The following is a 17,756-nucleotide window of genomic DNA, read 5'->3' on the forward strand; positions in this document are numbered from 1 at the left end:
CATGTATGTGATACATTCTTGCAAACAAAACCCATACATATAAATAATTTTTTAAAGTTATATTTGCATATTCATTCTTTCAGCTCTGTTCCTTTATTATTACTATTGAGACAGGGTATCACCATGTACCTCTGGCTAGCCTGGAACTCAGAAATCTTTAAGTCTCAGCCTCACAAGGGCTGGGATTAAAGGTGTACAGCAACAATGCCGGGATAGCTCTTTGAGAGCCCTGGCTAATCCAGACAGCAAACCAGCGCCTTTACCTGATGACCCATTTTGTGGTCCCTACTTAAATATTTTGTTCATTGTGACTATCACTACGTACTTCATTGAAGAGTAATGAGGGTTAAATTAGATGAAGCAACCCAGGTACTCGGTGTACTGCCTGGAACTGATCAATAAACTCTTCCTGCTTTTTTTAGTTAAAAAAAATAAAAATAAAAAGCTTTCCTAAGGCAGGGAAAACAACTTAAAACAACGTCTTGGTGGCATCCACCACGGCTGAGGTCACCAAGGTCAATTCTACTGTCCTACAGTCTACCTATAAAAAGCAGCAGCCACCACTTCTGACGTCCCGGTGCGTCTGGAAACGCACTGGGATTGAAAGCCCGGGACTGGAGGAGCTGCTACACTAGGGGACAGAAGCCCTGGCCGCCTGACAGGCATTGCCACGTCTCGTGCTACTTCAGGGAGAGGGCGGGGCCACAGCCGGTGCGTACGTCACTTCTTGGGCCCGCCCCTCCGCGGCCTGAGTGGCTGGTAGGGCGGTACCCACCGGTCGAACGTCGTGACGCGAGAGGGGTCGAGGCAAGTGCGTGCCACGGAAGTCCCGTGGGAGGGGCGTGACGCACATCCGGCGCGTAGCTGGCGGTCCCGGGTACTGCTGGTCTGTGTGCTTTGAGGGAGGGTCGCGCCGCCAGCCACCGCGGGAGGAGCCCCTCGGGCCGTGAGTCGGGGTCCCAGCAGAAGAGGCGGCAGTGTGGCACGGGACTCGGGGCGGGCGGCAGCGAAGGGCGGGGCGGGGGCTCGGTGGAGGGGCTGAGTGGGGGGGAAGTGACACGCAGGCGGTTCCGCGGGCCGGCTCTGGGCGGGGACGGGCCTCAGCTGCGGGGTGGCGTGGCGGCTTTCTGGTTTTTGGAACGGCTTCGTGGCCTCGGTGGCGGAGGAGCCTCGGTCCTCGGTGAGGCTAGCTGGAGCCCTGGGAGCTGAGCCTTGGGTTCTGCAGACCCGGGGGCCATGAGCCTCACGTTCAGCCTCTGGGCATCCGACGCCCTCTCTGGAATCCAGTGTTCGCTCCTTCCACCAACACCCTCGCCTTTTTTTCCTATGCATGGGAAAATTCCCACTCGGGCGTGTATCGTAGATGAACGATACCATCATTTTTGCCCAGGGAATATGGTAACAAATACCCTTTCTGAGTATTCTCCTGTTCTGGTGTTTTCCCAGTATCTGGCTCCATCTGCTCAGGTTGAGACGGAGGTTTAGGAGGAATTGGCAAAAAGCTGATCTTTGACAATTACCTTGCCGCAGCGTAGAATTCCTTAGGTTATAGCCAGCTGCCTTCTACCCCAGGTTCATCTGGAGGGAATACGTACAAGTAAAGAGTACGTCTTTATTGGCTAGTGGTCATTTGGGGACTTGGCTTTTGTTTGTTTCCAGTCTTGATATTTGCAAGCTTTTACCTTAGTTTCAGGAATAGTGTTGTTGGTTTTAATGTTGTTCTTAACATTCCATAGCTGATAGAGTACGTGAAGAATAGAAAAAGAGAATGTTCTTTAGTAAAAAATACCATCTCAAAGGTGTGTTCATAGGAAGATCATCATCTGTGTAGGTGGTAAGTTAGGGAAGTAAGTTTCCTTTTCGGAAGTTTGTGGTTGGAATTTTACGTTAGCAGGGAAGGTTTGGGTTTTAGGTGAGAGTTTTAAGTCCTTGGAGTTGACACTTTCAGCCACACAGCCTCGAAAAGGCAGGTAGCCTAAGAGTGTCCACATCCTCGTCTAGTTAAATGAGGCCAGAGATCCCTGCTTGAGAGAGTTGAGGAAAGGATGGAGTGAGAGATAAGTGCAGGGATTGTGTAAATTCTAAGGTTGCTGATGCGTGAATTGGTTCAAATCCTGAGATCTCAAGGACAGAGCAGTCCAGTCAGCAAGACCATTTACTCAACTTTGGGCAGCAGTGCATCCCAACTCCTGGGATCTGGTAGAAATTACTACTTTTTAACATCATTGATGAGTTCATTCTGATACTTTTTCTATGTCATTTTAGTGGAAAGAATTTATAGGGCTTTTAAAACAAGGACTGCAAAGGAAAATAAGTTAGAAAATCAAAATAATTCAGTACCACTTTAAAAAAAAATCTCCTTAAGTGATGCATAAAATTAAGCAAGTTTAGAATACTTGCTTTCCTTTTCTTTGTTTTTTGAAGTAGTTTGACTGTGTAGCCCAGGCTGGCCCACTATATATAGGCAAAGCTGCTACAAACTCAAGCTCATTTTCCTGCTTCAGCCTTCTTAAGTGCTGTGACTAAAGTTTACACCGCCATACCCATCTTGGGAATATTTCTAAAAAAGTAGTAAAAAAAATTTAGAAGTACCTATACTATTGGCAGCAAACCAGTACACGTGAATTTAGAAGTGCTGGATTGTGAGGCGTGACCACAGTGGGAGTGATAGCCTGTTAAAGATGAACTGTGCTTCTCCAAAAATAAAGTGAGAAAAACAAGGGAGGGTGTTTCTTTGGGGAAACTGTAGAAGAAAGGTATATTGTTTTATTTACCTGCAGTAAGTTTAAACTTAAATATATACTTGTTACTGGACTTCTTAAAGTGCTAAGTTTAAAGATAAAGCTGTCTGTGTGTGTGTGTGTGTGTGTGTGTGTGTTTGGTTGGTTGTCAGTGCCAAGAATCAAACACGGGGCTATGTATGTTAGCTAAGTATGCCTTCCTAGCTCTGAGCTTCATCTCAGCCTCCCCTCCTTAAAATTTTCATTTATTTTTGGAGATGGGATATCTCATGATTCAAGCTGCCTTAGAGTCACTATATAGCTGAAGCTGTCTTTGAACTCCTAATACTCTGCTTCTGCCTTCTAAGTGCTGGGATTACAGGCACAGGCCACAATGCCCTGGCTCCAGGGTTTTTTCTTTCTTTTCCCTTTTTTGGGGGGTGGGGGCCAGGAGAAGGCAGGGTTTTGATGTATAGCTTAAGCTGGCTGGCCTTGAACTTGTGATCTTCTTTAGCCTCTTGAATGGTGAGATCACATGTGTGTATACCCTTCCTGGCTATTACTTAACGTATTAAATGTGTTCTGTGTGTCACAGTTTTCTGTCTGTACCTCCAACCAAACATTGTTCTTGTTTTCTGAAAGCTGAATGGAGTAAGCATGAAGTAGGTTCTAAGGTCAGGCCATAGGCTTAACCCCAATAACTAGATAGTTTGCTTTTCATCTGCATATTTGAAGAATATAGGTAAGGCTTCACATGGTAGCTATTCAGGATGCTGAAGCCCTGGTGTTTGAAGGCAGCCTGGGGAACTCAGCAAGATCTTATCACTTAAAAGATAAAAGAACATATACATGTATACCAATGTATAGACACACATATTTTGTGGGTAACCAATCCTCCAGTTACTGTTCATGACAGTTTTGTCTGATTGCAGTTGGCGGCATCTTGTATAAAGTTTGTCCTGAAAAAGTGTGGTTTTTCTTTTCCATGCTGGTTTTTCTTTTTAAGGCACTGATGTAAACGTTCAGTGTGACCAGGAAATGGATCTTTGAGAATCTTTACAATTTTTCAGTATTTCTAAATCCTTTCCTCTTAATTACACTTAGAACTTATTTTTATATACCTGTCAGTGGCCTTGAGTTGTATATTTTTCTAAGTCTATAGGAAATAGAAAAAGTAGTGTTGGTGCTTGTGTTAATTGACGTGACTTCTGCCAGCACTCCAGTGCTATGTAGTTGAGACACTGTTTCAAAAGAACAAATAAGATACTTGCTTTGGAGCCTGTTGCTTTATCACAAATAAGTATGGGCAGGGCTGGCCAAAGATTTTCCTGCCTCTGTCTCCCAAGTGCTGGGATTAAAGCCCAGCTTGGTTTGATTTATGAAAGACACAGAATTCCAAAGAATGTTGCCAACTAGTAGGCACCGGTGGTTATCTAAGGGTGTGAATGGGCAGCTGCCTGAGGCAAGTACATCTCAGCAAAGGAGGCAGCGCCTGTGCGACTCCTAGTTCTCTGAGTATCTGAATTTGCAGATAAGAAAATTCTAGAGGCTTCCCTTCAGAGTGTATAATCTGTTTCAAGGGGGGAAGGAGATTAGTTGGTCTTTGCAAGATTGATTTATTTTTGTTTGTTTTTTGAGACAGGGTTTCTCTGTATAGCCCTGGCTGTCTTGTATAAACTCACTTTGTAGACCAGGCTGGCCTCAAACTCAGAAATCTGCCTGCCTCTGTCTCCCAAGTTCTGGGATTAAAGGCATGCTCCACCACTACCTGGCACAAGATTGATTTTTATTTTATATGTTTGAGGGTTTTGCTTGCTTGCATGCATGCTTACCATGGAGGCTAGGAGAGAGTATTGGTTCCCCTGGAACAGACAGTCATGAAAATCAAGTGGGTGCTGCAAGTCAAATCTGGGTCCTTTAGAAGAGCAGCAGGCATTCTTAACTGCTGAGCCACGTCTCCAGCTTTGCTAGTCTAGAAAACTTGGGTCTATGAACATGTACCATGGCCAGAGAATAAGGCACATAGAAAGTTAATTTTATTTTTATGTTTTACACAGGTTATAAACATCAATAATGTCTTTCATCTTTGAGTGGATCTACAATGGCTTCAGCAGTGTGCTCCAGTTCCTAGGTAAAGCCATTTTCATGAACTAAATTACAGGTTGCAACTACATTGCTTCAATTTATACCTAAGGGACCTTTGGTGGGAAGCACATTAAGGCGTTCTTTTCTCTTGTAGGACTCTACAAGAAATCTGGAAAACTTGTATTCTTGGGTTTGGACAATGCAGGCAAAACCACTCTTCTTCACATGCTGAAAGATGACAGACTAGGCCAGCACGTACCAACACTGCATCCCAGTAAGTTTCAAAATACCAGGTGACCTTTTGATGGTCGTTGTCATGCGCGGAGGCTGAGTCATTAATGTAATTCGGTTACATCTGAGATGAGGCCCCTGAAACCAGAGTTTTTGAAGTTACTCTTGATACACTCAGGCCACTTATTCTGCTTCTTGGAACTTTGTCACTGACTTTGCTGACCAGTTCTGTAATGAGACACAGCTGCCATATCTGATCTTAAGCAGAAAACTTTGGGAGAAAAGGAAAACAGAAGCTTTTTAGCTTAAGACTATTTCCATTCTGGTGCCCTTTTCTTAACAAAATGAAAATGTAATTTGCATTAGTACTAGTTTTTAGTACTAGCACTTGGACTTTGGTTGGAAGTTTATTTCTTTTGCCTTCTTGTTTTGTTTTTGGCACTTTTAGCCTCAGAAGAACTGACAATTGCTGGAATGACTTTTACCACTTTTGATCTTGGTGGACACGAACAAGGTAAGAGACACAGACACATTGGCACAGAAGTGTCCCACTTAGCCTTTTTAAAATTAAAAATTGTGTGTGTACATGCATAGTGTATGGGATTTGCATGCCGTGGTGCTGGTGTGGAGGTTGGGAGAGACAACTTTGTGGACTTGGTTCTTTCTTCCACCTTGTTGGGAATCAAGCTCAGGTCCCTACACCTGTGAGGCGAGGACTTTTATCCATTGAACTGTCTCACCAGCCCTCATTTTACCTTGTAAATTATTTGTATTTAGGATTAAGAGTTTTACTACTTCAGTGAAGTTATTTCGTCTACTTTTCTTTTAGAGACAGGTTTCATATATGTAGCCCAGGCTAGCCATGAGTTCCCTTGTGCTCTGCTTTCACCTCCCAGGTGCTAGGATTGCAGGCATGCACCACCATGCCTAAGTTTTTCTAATTTTAATTGTGTTAAAAAAAAGTGTAAATATACAGGGAATTTTGTTAATAGATTTTGTTCAGATTTGCTAGTCTCTTTGAGTACATAATGCTATTTATTTTATGAATCATTTGTGAAAGTTTTGTCTACTCAGTGGCATGTTGAGTAGTCTTTTGTTTAGTGGTATTGTTTTTAAGATAGGATCTCGATATATAGTTTTGTCTGGCCTGGAACTTTGCATAGACCAGGCTGGCCTTAAAATACCATATTTCTGCTTAGTTACCAAGTCTGTTTTGTATACTTCATTCAGTAGGATGTGACTATGTAAGAGATCTTACTACTTAACAAGTAATTTTAAATTTCTCAAAAATTTCCAAAAGAACACTGTGTATTTGTGACCCCTTTGAACTGGTATTTTGTGTGCTCTGCTTATTTGGGACAGTTGAGACATTTTCTAATACCTTTTTGCTCAGCTCTAGGTCCATTTTGCCTTATTTGGCCTGTGTCTCTGTCTCTTAGATTCCCATAAAGTGTGTTCTATGGATATTGATTTGCTTTTAATTTACACCTATAAATTTTTCAAAATTATTTTATTTATCTGGGTGCTTTGCCTGCGTATATGTCTGTGTGCTGTCCATATGTGCTATGTATGCCTGGTGCCCAAAGAACCTAGAAGAGGGTGTTGGACCCCCAGAACTAGAGTTAGATACATTTGTAATCTATTAGGTGGGTGCTGAGAATGGAACCCAAGTCCTCTGGAAAAGGAGCCAGTGCTCTTAATTGCTGAACCATTTCTCCAGCCTTGTCAATTTTTTAAAAAGTTTACTTTTATAAATATAAAAGTTTTGTGTGTGTCGGGGGGGGGGGTGCATGTGAGTTTAGGTACTGGCAGAGGCCAGAAGCATTGATTCCTCCTGAAGCTGGAGTTACAGACCGTAGTGCTGGCAACTGAACTTGGATCCAACAGTACACACTGAGTCATGTCTAGCCCCTGCTGACTTGTTTTCTCCAGTGCTGGGGATCAGACTCAGGGCCTGGTGCATGTTAAGTAAGTGGTTTACTATTGAGCCATACCCCCAGTCTCCCTCTGTGTATTTTAGAGATCTACAGAATGGGTATTTTTGTCTGATGGACCCTCAGTTTGTATTTGGCAAAACTCTAGGAGCAGAGGTGAGCTGTTTAAGACTTGAGAATATTCTGAGAAGACTGGGAAAAGAAACTAATAGCAGTCCTGTGAGAGAGCACTTGAGAGGCAGGGACTCTGGTCTACAGAGGGAGAGTTCCAGTGCAGCCAGGAGAGAGAGGGTGGGGGGAGAGGGAGAAGGAGAGAGAGAGAGATACTTATCTGTTACCGAGTTGATAAGTAATTTTTTTAAATTAAGAATGGTTTTTTTGTTTGTTTGTTTTACAGGGTTTCACTGTAGTTTTAGGTCCTGTCCAGGAACTAGCTCTTGGAGACTAGGCTGTCCTTGAGCTCACAGAGATCCACCTGCCTCTGGGATTAAAGGCGTGTGCCACCACTGCCCGGCTTAAATTAAAAATTTCTTAATACAATCTTTTCTTATTTAAATCTTTGAAAACATTTTGTTAGTTTAAAATTTACATATATATGTATGTATATATGTATGTATGTTATTTTTAATCTGGAACTTAATATGTAAACAGACTGTCCTTGAGCTCAGGGGGATACAATTGCCTCTATATCCCAAGTGCTGGGATTAAAGGGGTCTCCTATTACACCCAGCTAAAGATTTATTTTTATTATGTTTATATGAGTATATGTGAATGAATGCCATATATGTTCAGATGCCCTCAGAGACTGAAGAAGGTGTCAAATGCCTTGGAGCTGTAGTTGCAGATGGTCGTGAGCTGCCAATCGTGCTGGGAACCAAATATGGGTCCTCTAGAGGAACAGCAAATGCTCTTAAGTACCGAACCTTGTCTCCAAGCCCTGAACTGATTTTGTTTTTAACATTTTTTTAAATATTTATTGTGTGTGTGTATATGTATGTTTGCACGCTTCAGCACACCTGTGGCGTTTAGAGAGCCACTTATGGGAACCAAATCTTTCCTTCCACTGTGAGGGCTCTAGAATTAGACTCAGGTTATCAGGCTTAGTGGTAAGTGCTCTTACCTGCTGAGGTGTCTCACTGGCTTCTGGCCCTGAACTCTTCTTGCTCTTCCTACCTCCCAGTTGCTAGCACACACAGGTGTATGTGTAACTACCATTTGAGAAGACTACAGTATTGCGCGTCTTGATGATTTTTATTTGCGTGACTTTTAAAATTTTAATTTATAAAAGCCGCACAGGTTTGTGATAAACTGTCATGTGTGACAAGGAATGAGAGTGAAAGCTGCAGTCTCTGTCCCACCTCACTTTAGAGGCAGCCAGGTGACCATGCAGATCTGCCTCCTTTGTCATCCATGTGAGCACTGGAAATTATAATACAATCTGGGTGTGGTGGCACATGTCTGCAGTCCCAGCACCCCAGCATTAGGGACGTGAGTGTCAGCCTGAACCATGTGGGAAGGTCCTGTCTCAAAAAGCAAATCCCTTAAGTTTTGAGAATGTAGCTCACCAACCCTCACCCCCCCCAAATGCCCTGAAATTACAGTACATTAAAGCACTACTTTGAAACATTCACCATGTCTTGTCACAAAAAAATAATTACATTAAATAAATTATTTATTGCTGGCATGTTGGCACAGATCTGTAATTTCAGTAATGGGGAACTGAGGTAGAAAGATGGAGAGTTCAAGGCCAGCCCAGGCTGCACAATGTTGTGGGAGCATATCTCAGAACGATAAACAGAAAGCATTGCTTAATTATTGGAAACTGATTACCTGGCCTGAAAGTTTCAAGTACCTACCAGGTCCACCTTTCAAGTCTGTCAGCACACATACAAATTAGCTATTAGGAATTACCATGGAACCAAAATTAAATGAACAATTTAATCATATTATCATGTTTTAACTTGGTGGTTGCAAACAAATGTAGCTCCAGGGCCCAAACTGGTCAGTTTATTATTTCCTTATTTATAGCATTGGGACTGGTGGAGATTTTGGCAAACTTTAACGAAGGGGACAGCCGTTAAGTTACAGATGGGTATGGAGTTGCTAGGTTTACCCTTTGTCAAGGAAGGCAGAACCTCCTAGATTTCAAAACTCAGGATTTGCCGGCTGGGTGGTGGTGGCACACACCTTTAATCCCAGAACTCGGGAGGCAGAGGCAGGCAGATCTCTGTGTGTTTGAGGCCAGCCTTGTCTACAAGAGCTAGTTCCAGGACAGGCCCAAAGCTACAGAAAAACCCTGTCTAAGAAAAAAAAGAAAGAAAAATCAGGATTTGCTCATAGGCCATCAATACATATCCTTTGTTTTAACTACCATTGGCCAGGACGTGGTAAGATCAGCAAATCTTATTCTATAGACCATTATGTTATTCACTTGTGATCTGTTTTGTTGATCTACAAATTTTGTCTTTTAGCACGTCGGGTTTGGAAAAATTATCTGCCAGCGATTAATGGGATAGTTTTTCTGGTGGACTGTGCGGATCATTCTCGCCTCGTGGAATCCAAAATTGAGCTTAATGTAGGTTTATATTTTATATATATCTTTTCTTGTCTTGCTCTTTGTTTTAAGAACTACAATTCTGTGGTGCCAGTACTTAATGTGGTCAGAGTGCCAGAAGAACAGATTTTAAAATCTGAGACATGGGGTTTGTCTTTTTATTTTTATGTCTTTAAATATTTATTTATTATGTATACAATAGTCTGTCTCCATGTATGTCTGCAAGCCAGAGGAGGGCACCAGACCTCATTACAGATGGTTGTGAGCCACCATGTGGTTGCTGGGAATTGAACTCAGGACCTTTGGAAGAGCAGGCAATGCTCTTAACCACTAAGCCATCTCTCCAGCCCGGGTTTGTCTTTTTAAAGATGTATTTATTTTATGTGTGTGAGTATTTGTCTGAATCTATGTATGAGTGCTATGTGTTTGCCTGGTGCCTGCAGAGGCCAGAGAAGGGCACCAGATTTCCTAGAAATAGAGCTAACCGATAATAAACAGTTATGAGCCATCATGTGGGTGTTGGGATGGTTCTGGAAGAGCAGCCAGTGCTCTTAACAAACTGCTGATCCATCTCTCTAACCCAGTGAGATGTAGTTTTTCAGTGTCCTGAGGAACCTCAGCTTGAACTTGAATAAATAGTGTTTTATAGTTCATATGATAAGGCTGCCTGATGGCTCAGACTGCTCACAACACTCCTCATTGCTGCCTGTTGTCCCAGCCTAGTTAGTAGTGTTCCCTTGTTATGGTTGCTCTTTATGCAGTCTTGGTATAGTGAAACTCTGAGAGAGTTTTTATACTTTTAAAAAAAAAAGATTTATTTATATATTATGTCCTTGGGTATCTTGTCTGCTTGTACATCTGTGCTCCAGAAGAGGGTATCAGATCTCATAGGACTTTAGTTATAGATGGTTGTGAGCTTCCATGTGGGTGCTGGGAGTTGAACTTAGGATCTGGAAGAACAGCCAGTGCTCTTAACCAGTATGCCATCTCTCTAGCCCTGAGTTTTTATATTTTTGAATCTACTTCAGAGTCATGTGATGGACTTTGGTGGTCTACTAGCATTCTCAAGTTTTTTACTCACTTTGGGTTTTCTCCTTTGTCAGACTTTCTGTAATGTTCCTTGTAATGCCTATTCCTTTACCTGTATCTTGTCATTTTTATTTTTTAAATTATTTTATATGCGTATTTGCATGCATGCATGTATTTGTACCACATGCATGCCTGTTGCTTATGGAGGCCAGAAGAAGGTGTCATATCCCATGGAACTGGAGTTACAGATTGTGAGCTGGGTACTGAGAACCAAACCCAAGTCCTACAAAAACAGTACTCTTAATCACTTAGCCGTCTCTCCAGTGCCATCTCTCCGTCTCTTTCCTTTTTTTTTTTTTTCCTTTCCCCTTTGGTTTTTCAAGACAGGGTTTCTCTATTACAGTCCAGGCTGTCCTGGAACTCACTCTGTAGCTCAACCTGGCCTCGAACTCACAGAGACCCATGTGCCTCTGTCTCCTAAGTGCTGTGATTAAAGGTGGGCACCACCTCTGCCTGGCCTTTTATCTTTCTGTCTATCTATCATCTATCAATCAATCCCATGCTCGCTGGTGTTATGTCTGTGTAAAGGTGTCAGAAACTCTGGAACTGGAATTACAGACAGGTGTGCACTGCCATTTGAATTGAACCTAGATTCTCTGGAAGAGCAGAGTGTTCTTACCCACTGAACCATCTCTCCAGCCCCTACTTTATATTCATTTTCTCTCTCTCTCTCTCTCTCTCTCTCTCTCTCTCTCTCTCTCTCTTTCTCACACACATCTTGATTTAATTTTTGCTTTATTAATTTGGTTGTCTTTTTGGAGACAGTCTTGCCTGGCCTCTTCTGCAGCCTCCCAAATGCTGGGATTGTTAGAGTACTCCACATGTCCAGCTAGTGTTAGCTCTTCCACTGTTCTTCTGCTTAGTCCCCGATAGGCTAGTCCTAATGCTTCTCCCGTCATCATCTGCATGGTGGTGCCCTCATCCACACCTGCTGAGCTCCAGCCTCACAGTGCTGCCTACTAGATGGCCCTTCCTGCAGTGAAGCTAGTGATTGTTCCTCTCCAGCATTCTGGACGTGCTCTGGGAACCTATAAATTGTAGATTCTCTCACCACCCTGCATGCAGTGGCATGCCAGAGGGAACTTGTCACTCATCCCCCTGCTTGTTTCCTTTAATGGTTTTAATCACTTTCAGGGTAAAAGCACACACATTCTCCCAACTCTGCTTTCCTGTAGTGAGAATCAGTCCTGAAATCCATGCCTGCATTGTCTCCTCTTTTGTCTGATATATTGTTTCAGACCCTTCCTTCAATTCATCCCAGAATCCTTCTTGTTCAGTCAATTAATTGCTGCTGTCTTACAGATCATCTCTTAGGAGAGCACTGTAGGTAGACAGTGTTGTCAGTTTACTGTCCTGAAAGTGTACATCTGCTGGCTTCAGGTTCACATTCTTTAGGATCTAGTGCGATTTAACATTCAAGTTGAGCTGGGTTGTCAGTTGCCATCTGTTGCTGCACATCTGTGTAAATGTCTTAATTCAGTTAAGCGGTGCTCAGTGTGGCTTCTTGAATTCTCACACTGTTGCAGAGCTATTGTTTGTGCCCTTCCTTTTTACTTACAGTTCTGCCCTTCTGTGGAGCCCGGTTTCAATTCCACATCTTGGCTAAGATTTTGTTCAAGCATGAATTGTATGCTAGTGTTGACTTTCTGTCCCAGTTCATTGTGACACTCAGTATGTTCTGTTTTTGCCTTGGGTTTGTTAACAAACATGAACCCAGGGCATTTCACTTGTGATCCTCTTGGCTCCTAATGCCAACATGAGCCGTTGGTCAGATGCAAAGAGGACCACATGATGCCTAATCAAACAATAGAGGTTGGCTTTTATTACATGATGAGCTTTCATTTTCTAAGTTGCTCACTCGGGTTTGTTTGCTTCTTTAATCCTGTCTTTAGGCTTTAATGACTGATGAAACAATATCCAATGTGCCAATTCTTATCTTGGGAAACAAAATCGACAGGACAGATGCTATCAGTGAAGAAAAACTCCGTGAAATATTTGGGCTCTATGGACAGACCACAGGAAAGGTAAGAAAAAGTCTTAAAGGAGGTGTGAAGAGGATACTCACGGTACTTAAACATGGGTGCTTTTTCTTTTTTGTTTTTTGAGACAGGGTCTTTTCAATGTGAATGTTTTATCAGGACATATCCTTTAGCCATCATCCTCCCTCTTCCCTCTCCTTTTTCCTTTCCTCCTTCCCAGTGATAGAAAAAGGGCCTTGAACCCAGGGCCTTGTACACGCTAAGTACTGTACCACTGAGCCATACTCCTACCTCCTTTACCTGTTTTCTAGTGCCTAATGATTGAAGAAATTGTAGAAATGGCAGTTTTCTTTCAATATTTTATGTGTATGGGTGTTTTGCCTGCATATATGCCTGTGCACCATAAATATGCAGTGCTCACGGATGTCAGAAGGTGTTGGATACCCTGGGACTGGTGTTAGAGATGGTTGTTAGACACTATTAGGTGCTAATTATCAGAGCCTGCTCTAACAAAACCAGCTGGATAGGAGCATGAGGAGCAGGCTCCGACAGCTAATGTTTATTTATTTGGGGGTTTAAAAAATACTAATTTTTTCTTTTTTTTTAAAGAATTTATTTATTAAGTATACAGTATTCTGGCAGGTATGCCTGCAGGCCAGAAGAGGGCACCAGATCTCATTACAGATGGTTGTGAGCCACCATGTGGTTGCTGGGAATTGAACTCAGGACCTCTGGAAGAACAGTCAGTGCTCTTAATCTCTGAGCCATCTTTCCAGACTAAAATTATTAATTATTATTACTATTTTGAAACAAAGTCTATGTAGACCAAGCTAGCCTTGAACTCTTAGAGATCTGCCCATCTCTGCCTCCCCAGTGCTGGGAATAAAGGCATGTGCCAGCACACTTGACTTTAGTCTTTTAAAGAATTCTTTGGGGCCGAGGAGATGGCTCAGCAATTAAGAGTATGTCCTACTTATACAGAGAATCCAAGTTTATTTCTCGGGACCCATGTTGGGCAACTCACAACTACTTGTAACTCTAGCTCCAGGGAATCTGACATTACTTAATTGGCCCCCATGGGCACTGTATTCACCTGCACATTGCCACAGACACACATATATGCATAATTAAAAAATAAAAATATTTTAAAAGTATTAGCTATTTATATTTTCCAAGTATTAAGATCAAAGCACTCATTATCCTCAGTGCTTCTTGCTAATAGATGTGAAACTATTATCCCATTTTGCCAGTGAGGAAATAGTAGTTTGTTCAGGTTTGTATAGCAAATGGATAATAAAACCAGAAATAGAACTGGAATGTCGTACATTAGTGTGCCCTATAGTGCGAAGAGAGGCTCTGGTCTAGAAAAGCAGACTGCGATGAGAGAGAAAATATAGAAATATAAACCCGGTTCTTTCTGTATGTGTACATACTTGTTCATGTATGTAGAGACCTGAGTCAACTTTGGCTGCCATTTTCTTTTCCTTTTTTTTTTTTTTTTTTTTTTTATTGACTGTCATTTATTTTTTTATTTTTATAAGCTATAAATTTTTCTCAACTCTCCCTTTTCTCCCCTCTCCTGTGATCCCCGGCTATCATTTTCAGTGAAAGAATTTGACACTTACCTATTGGGCTAGGTTGTCTAGCCAACAAGCTTCAGGAATCAGCCTGGTTCTGTACTCTCTCAGCACGGAGGTTACAGATGTGCCCCACCATGCCTAGCTATGTGGGTGCTGGGGATCTCACCCTTGTGCATCAGGCACATTGTCCACTGGGCTATTTTCCCCTGTTCTCTGTCTTCTGCTTTTAAACTTTAATTGTTGTCTAAGAAAATTATTTTCTTTTTACATTATTCCCATTTATTTATTTTTTGAGACAGTCTTTCTGTGTAGCCTTGGATAACCTGGGACTGTAGACTGGATTCTGACTCACAGAGATCCACCTGCCACTGCCTTCAGATTGCTGGGATTAAAGATGTGTGCCACCATGCCTGGCTTAGCTCCATATCCATAGTCTTGACTCATTATCTGTTTATTTCTAGAAATGCTCCAGGCCAGGTGTGGTGCACATTGAGGGTAGCCCTGGGCTACACTGAAAACCTGCTTTTTGCATGTGTTTAGTAGTGTGGGTGTGAGTGCTTCCTCCTTTCTGTATGAGTGCTACATGCACAGCAGTGTCTCCCATGCAGCCCGACAGTGTCTGTTCCTGAATGCTTTTGTTAATGAATATGCTAAAATGTCCAAGCTCGTTTTGTCTGTCAGAGGACATGCTGGGTCCATGGATCCCGGAAGTTCTCTTTACAGTTCCTTGTCATAACTGCCCAGATGAATGTTGGGCATTCAGAGCATGTTTTCAGGATGAGGCAGTATGTAGAAGCTGTTAATTTTTATTCTGAAACTGGAGGCTGCAGAAGTAATCTGTATGGCCAGATACATTTTGTAGTTACTGTCTATGTGTATTTGTGCTTTGGCATGTGGAGGTCCTAACTGGGCTTTCTGGGTTTTTTCTCCCTTAGGGAAATGTGTCTCTGAAAGAGCTGAACGCCCGCCCCATGGAAGTATTCATGTGCAGTGTGCTCAAGAGGCAAGGCTACGGCGAGGGCTTCCGCTGGCTCTCCCAGTATATTGACTGATGTTTGGACAGTGAAAATAAAGAGTTTTTCTTCTGGACTGATCCTATTCACAGCTTCCTCATGGACTTTCCTGATACAACAAGGAAAGCTCTCCAACCATGTCTGGCGTTGAGAAGCCATGCATCTCTGTCTACGCTCATCGCCCAGTGGTGACATGTGCTCTTCTCCACTCGTGGGAAGTAACACTGCCTGCCTGCTGATGCAGGTCAGTGTGCAGGGACTTGGGCTGGCAGGATTTGCCAGGGAAAGCTGGGTGCCATCATGGGACACCTGGAAAGAAAAACACGTCTCACCACTGGTTGATTTCAAAAGAAAGTGATTCTATTTTTTAAAGAAAGTGTTGTTAATGTAATTGGTATCCCTTCTCTAACTTTTTGAGTTCACAATTTACTTGGTCCAGATTTTCTATTCTTTTTTTTTTTTTAAACTAGTAAATGAAATTTAGATACTTCATAAAATTATGAATAGATAGCGCGCTGGAGGCCAGAGCTCCGCTGTGTAACTGCCTTGTTGGAGGTGGCACCTGAGCACAAGTGCCAGGAGAGGACGGTGCCTTGGCCTCACCGGGGGCGGTCTCCACTGTGGTCAGGGGAGTCCCTCACGTGGAGTGGGAAAGTGTCATTGTTACATTGTCAGCTTTACTTGCAGTTTGCGGTCAGCAGGCTTTGCTTTTATACTGTTGTGGAATTCCATCTCTGTGTAGCACCTTGCTTTTTTCACTGTAGATATAAAAAGTGACTTTTGCCTCATGGAAGAGTTAACATCTCTCATGTAGACCCCATGCTAAGAGTGTCTCAGAAGCGTTTGAGTAATTCTAGGGGATGGACATGTTCTGAACAGGAGGGACACAGGTCACAGTCAACAGCTTATGGCTCCGAATTCTGTTGGTAGAGAACCTCTCCGTCTGCGCTGGTAGCAACAAGTGAACCTAGGAACTACTCAGTGGGCTCCTGTTTTCCACTCCAGTAGGAAGCAGAGAAAACATGAAATGGCCTTCCTGTCTGGCTCTGGGGCACCCCCTGGCAGCAGTGAGCACTGGCAGGAAAGCAGCAGTCCTCTGAGGATTATGAGCGTGATTTTTACAGCATTTCGTCTTGGGTTTTCATGATATTAACTTTATCTTCTCCCCCTTGTAGTAGATGGAAGGTGAGGAGACGGTCTGCAGAAGGGAGGGTGTCTTGCTTCTTGCTTTTCTTACTGCAAGGTGAGAGGTAGGTTCTTAGGTGAAAATTACGATTTAGCTGCATTGTGACAGGCTTGTGTCCGCAAGAGGATAGGGAAGATGGGTAGCACACTCCTGGAGAGTGAGTTCTCGCGTGTTAGTTTTGAACACTGAGCTTATGGGACAGTGTTCTCTTATACGCTGCCAGGTTCCCAGTGTAGAGGCTTGGTGAGGTATCTTGTCTGTAAAGTACATGCATTGTGCACCCACGAATAGGTGGAATGAGAACTGTCGGTGTGGAAAGGGTTGTTAAACCTTAATGAAGGAATCTAGGTGACGGCAAGTGAACTAGGGTAGGTACCTGGTGTGCTTTTCACTCACTGTCTTTGGCTAGAGGCTGCCCATATGGTCTCTGTCCAGGCACATGGCAGTGATTGCCTCAGAGTTGGTTTTCTTATTTGTCTTCCTCATTTGTCCCTGATCTCCCTATAGCAAGCTAGAAGACTGGACTCTGCCCAGGGTGGCTCTTTGTGAAAGTGGTTTATTCTGGCCACTGGAGAAAGAGATGACTGAAAAGTGGCACCAGTCTGTTTCCTGCCCCACAGACACCATCTTAAATAAGGTGGCCAGAAGAAGCTGCTGCAGTGAGCACAACTCCACCCGAGGGTCAGGGCCTTGTCCAGGGCCTCCGATGAACTGAGACTCCATTCTGTATATCAGAGTGCACATGTGTCCTATTTCAGCAAAAGTAAAACTGTCATTTACAAAGGAAGGTCAGTCTGTATCCTGAGCATTTTAATAAAAAGCTAACATGAACTTGCCTCTCTTTTTCATTGATTTGTTCAGAGGGAACATGCAGTTTTACCTGTGTTGGGAGGGAAAACAAAAGTTCTTTCTTACATACAGGGAGAAAGAAAAAGGTTGGGCACTAGTAGTAGCAAATGTAGTACTGTTTGAGTACCTTGCATATGCTGTGGACCTGAGGTTGGCCATCTCTGCTTGAACATACTGACAGCTCTTATTCCACAGCACCGGAGTGAATCATCACAGAAGTCTGCCATTCTGCCTTTACAGTTGCTTGTAGAAAGCACCAGAGGAGCTAGGCAATGGTGGCAGACACCTTTTATCCCAGCACTCAGGAGGCAGAGATGGCCTGGTATACAGAGCAAGTTCCAAGACAAGCTCCAAAGCTACAGAGAAAACCCTATCTCAAAAAAAGAAAAGAAAGAAAAGAAAGCACCATAGGACAGAAAACAGAATACAAAAAATTAATAATAAAAACCACAACAGAATTTTTTGTTTGTTTTGCTTTGTTTTTCGAGACAGAGTGTCTCTGTATAATAGTCCTGGCTGTCCTAGAACTCATTCTG

At 42.9% G+C, this 17,756-nt stretch overlaps 1 protein-coding gene across 2 annotated transcripts; it reads left to right on the forward strand.

The window, feature by feature from the left end:
* The first annotated feature begins 815 nt into the window (after window positions 1–815).
* Sar1a (secretion associated Ras related GTPase 1A) lies at window positions 816–17,202 on the forward strand. Of its 2 annotated transcripts, none has more exons than XM_038343101.1 (7): window positions 816–946; window positions 4,778–4,851; window positions 4,960–5,079; window positions 5,485–5,550; window positions 9,442–9,545; window positions 12,506–12,637; window positions 15,108–17,202. In XM_038343101.1, the coding sequence occupies exons 2-7, from the start codon at window positions 4,794–4,796 to the stop codon at window positions 15,222–15,224; spliced, it is 597 nt and encodes a 198-aa protein (XP_038199029.1). In that variant the 5' UTR covers window positions 816–946; window positions 4,778–4,793; the 3' UTR covers window positions 15,225–17,202. The 2 variants fall into 2 exon arrangements, with proteins under 2 accessions (XP_038199029.1, XP_038199030.1); XM_038343102.1 differs by lacking the exon at window positions 816–946 and adding an exon at window positions 1,143–1,180.
* The last annotated feature ends 554 nt before the right edge of the window (window positions 17,203–17,756 follow it).

The sequence above is a fragment of the Arvicola amphibius genome, chromosome 9 (assembly GCF_903992535.2).
Source record: "Arvicola amphibius chromosome 9, mArvAmp1.2, whole genome shotgun sequence".
Classification (NCBI taxonomy): domain Eukaryota; kingdom Metazoa; phylum Chordata; class Mammalia; order Rodentia; family Cricetidae; genus Arvicola; species Arvicola amphibius.